This window comes from Sceloporus undulatus, unplaced genomic scaffold (assembly GCF_019175285.1).
Source record: "Sceloporus undulatus isolate JIND9_A2432 ecotype Alabama unplaced genomic scaffold, SceUnd_v1.1 scaffold_3506, whole genome shotgun sequence".
In the NCBI taxonomy this organism is placed as follows: Eukaryota; Metazoa; Chordata; class Lepidosauria; order Squamata; family Phrynosomatidae; genus Sceloporus; species Sceloporus undulatus.
The window spans coordinates 1-3,544 of record NW_024806426.1 but is presented as its reverse complement, the minus strand read 5'-3'; the positions used below and the strand labels follow the sequence as shown (position 1 = coordinate 3,544).

Genomic DNA, 3,544 nt, shown 5'->3' with positions numbered 1-3,544 from the left:
TGCCTCGTCTTCAGGTTGAAACCCAGCAATGACTAAATTCCAGAGGTTCTTGGAGCCGTCGGGGGAGACGCTAAATCTCTCCAGGATCCCCGAGCCCCTGCCTTGGCTGCTGCTAGTGTGATAGTGGTATCTGCCAAGGTGTGACGTCCCGATGCATGACATGTCCTGATCCACAAGGTGTCCCATTGGGCATGGGAACACATTCTTCATCATGACAGAATGGGCACTGGGATTGTTGCACTACGATTCTCTTTGTGCAATGGTCTTAGAGACATGGCTACGTCTCGGCTCTCCTCCTCTGAATCGGAGCATTGTGCTACATCGCAATTCATGCGATGACAACAAGGACAAGATGCCAAGTATGACAGCCACAAATGCTGCCACATCCTGAACCATTTGCTCTGTCTGAAAGAACCCTCTAACTCTGAAAAACTGCCGCCTCACCCTGAGATTTGAAGTTAGGTGAGGGGGAAAGTACTCTGAATATGAATCAAGGCATTCTTTCCTCCAATCTGTAGGCAAGCCCTGCCCCAAACACCAAGTATTTCTATTAATGTGGTTTGCTAACTGTTAGGGTCCCCTGCCTTGATCCATGGGGAGGGGCAGGTAGTAAATTATTATTATTGTTGTTGTTGTTATTGTTATTATTGTTATTAAATGCTAGCTCCATGTCATGAGAGTTGATTACTATCAATCCAAAGACTGAGGACAAACCTCCAATTTCAGTTTGTCTGTAAACCACTTGCAAACCAAAAGCTACCATCTGCAAGGAGGTTATTGCCTTGCTTCCCCCTAAAGTTGTATCACTGTGCGCTGCGAGCTGCTATCATAAGATAAACAGTAATAGACTGCCTCATCCTCTGCTTCGACGCTGGAGATGGTGAAGGTGGCCTCAGAGCTGCTCTTGGAGCCAGAAAATCGGTCAGGGATTCCAGTGGGCCTGGCATTATACTGATATATCATGAGTTTAGGGGCACTGCCAGGCTTCTGTTGATACCAGGATACGTAATAGCTATTAATGCTTCCGCTGCTTCTGGTACAAGGGATCCTGACCGTTGATCCAGGAAATGTCGAGACGGAGGGCGGCTGAGTCATTACGAACTGGGCCAAGGTCCCTGAAAGAAATTCAAGAACAGAGAGAAGCCATGTTGACTTGGTGACCCATTCCACAATGCTGATAGGAAAGGGAAGGAACGCCATCAGGCAGTAGCCTGAGTTGAGGAATGGCCCATTCTCGGGGTTCAAAAAAGAGGGATATGTCAGAGGGGTCAAGAAATGTTCCCTGTTACCTGTGCAGTAAGTCAGGAAGCTCAAGAAGAGAGGAACCCAAACCATGATGGCAAGGCGGGAAGGGAAGGTGTGGGCTTCCTGCTACTAAATCCTCTCTGGATTGGGCCCTCTGGGTCTTCTTAAGCCCCTGGTTGAGAAGGATGCAAATGCATGCAAATATGTTTCCTCTCCATTGACGGGGGTGTCCCTAGCTTTACCTACTTCTTCCTAGGAGAAAGCCAAGAGCCTCCCTCTTCGTGGTTTGAAACATTTGCAGACAAAATGCATGCATGGCCGTCCTACTGTTCCACCATAGTGCAACATATCACTATGTACATACACCGCTTCTGATGTGTTGCACTATGGTGGAATTCACTACCTATTGCCATTGTGAATTGCACAATACAGCGAGAGCTATGTAGCTGTCACTGCACTGTGCAATGCCCAGTGCACAAAGGCAGTAGGTAGTGTGCATTGCCACTCTAATCTAGGTGTATTATTGTGTATCTGCAATGGTTCCTGGTGTGGAACACCTTGCTCACCACCATCAGCTGGCAGTATCTGCTCCACATTGTCTAAAAAAGTCACTCCGCATGTGCAGTGATACCTTTTCCTGGATATGTTACTCGCAGGATTCCGGGCTTCATTGCAACTTTCACAATGCCTTAGACCCGAGTTTCCTAAACTTTGGCCATGTGGATGTTTTGGATTTCACGTCCCAGGATTCCTGACTGTTGACCAAGCTGGATGTGGCTTCTGGGAGTTGACTTTCAAAACACCTGGAGGACCAAAGTTTGGGAACCACCTCCTAGACCAAGGAGAGGAGCAACTCCTGTGGGCCTATGGATCACTTTTCTGCCCCAGGCCCTTCATGCAATCTCAGAATAAAATGAAACCAAACTGTGATATATGTTGTATGTTTCTTTAAGTCTTACATCCTCTCTCTTCATTCACCTGTTTTGTGTTATTGTGTTCCTATAAATCATTATGTGATCTTGGGAGTGGTGGGAGTTGTTTGGAAAGAGACTGACTTTGTGTGTGAGTATTCTGATGCTCCAGCGTTCCAGAAGATACTGTCTTTTGAATAAAATGTATCTATCTGTTTGAGAAACTTGATGGAGCATTCTTCACAACATTACACAACTAAACGTAGTCATATCTCCACCTTGGCCAAGGATATGAAAGAGAGAAAGGCATTCCAACCCCAGCTAAGAGACAGATTCACCTTCCTTCAGGCTCTTCAGCTTCTGGACACTGAGATCTGAAAGAGAAGAACACAAGGAGAAGTTGAGGACTTTTTTCCTACACTGTTGACCTATCACTGCAGCCAGCGTGGGCAATAGTCAAGGATTCTGGGAGCTGAGGTCCCAAACATCTGGAGGGCCAATGGCTAAAGACCTGTGAGCTACAATGCAGCAACACCAAACATCTGCAGACCTTGCATCAGAATACAGAAGGTTTCAGCCCAAATGACCACTTCTAGATGCCAGTTAAACTCCCTGCACCCATGGAGAGCAGAACTGTGACACCAAGAAGGAGCCAGGCCATTCTGGGGAAACTGGGGAGGTTCCTAAAGCAAACAGAAGATTGCAAGTTTTCTTCCTCTGTCCATTGTGCTTGACATAGGAACACCTGGCCAACATTGCCCCCTACAGATTAAAACCAGGACTATGACTCTGGAGACCAGGGCTTGAATCCCAGCTCAGCCATGGAAACGAACTTTGGGCAAGTCATACTCTCTCAGCCTCTGCAGAGGATGGCAATGGCAAACCCCCTCTCAAGAAACGTGCCAAGAAGACCCCAGGATACGGTCAACTTAGGGTCCCCATCAGACAAGACTTGAAGGCACACGTCATTTTCAGCTGTGTTATTCAAATCATCTCAAGCACCGGTCAAATTCAGCTTTAAGGCTGGGGTGGGCCACGGTTATCCTTGAGAGGTTTTCAGACCGCAGCACCCATAATCCCACACCATCAGTCATGTTGGCTAGAGCTGATAGGAGTTGTAAGATGAGAGCATCTATAGGGCCATGAAAACTCACCTCTGCTTTAGAGCAGTTATATTCCACACACAATGAAGGAGGTGTGGTGGGTTTTTGTCTCAGGGACCCTGTTGTCATTTCCAACTGAATGGTTCCAACTGTCTCAAGACAACCTGAGTTGTATAGTCATTTTTCATTCTATCGGGGGGTGAGTGAGGAGCAGAACGTAGGTTTTTGTCTCACTTCTCCATCAGACTTCCCACCGTGAGCCGTGCCGCTGTGCCATGTAGCACA

The 3,544-nt window shown here is 47.2% G+C and overlaps 1 gene segment (V, D, J or C); it reads right to left on the bottom strand.

Annotated features, from left to right (window-relative positions):
- Window positions 1-792: 792 nt before the first annotated feature.
- LOC121918054 lies at window positions 793-1,419 on the bottom strand. The segment is given in 2 exon segments: window positions 793-1,115; window positions 1,290-1,419. Coding segments are annotated over 2 exon segments (369 nt in total).
- Window positions 1,420-3,544: the final 2,125 nt, after the last annotated feature.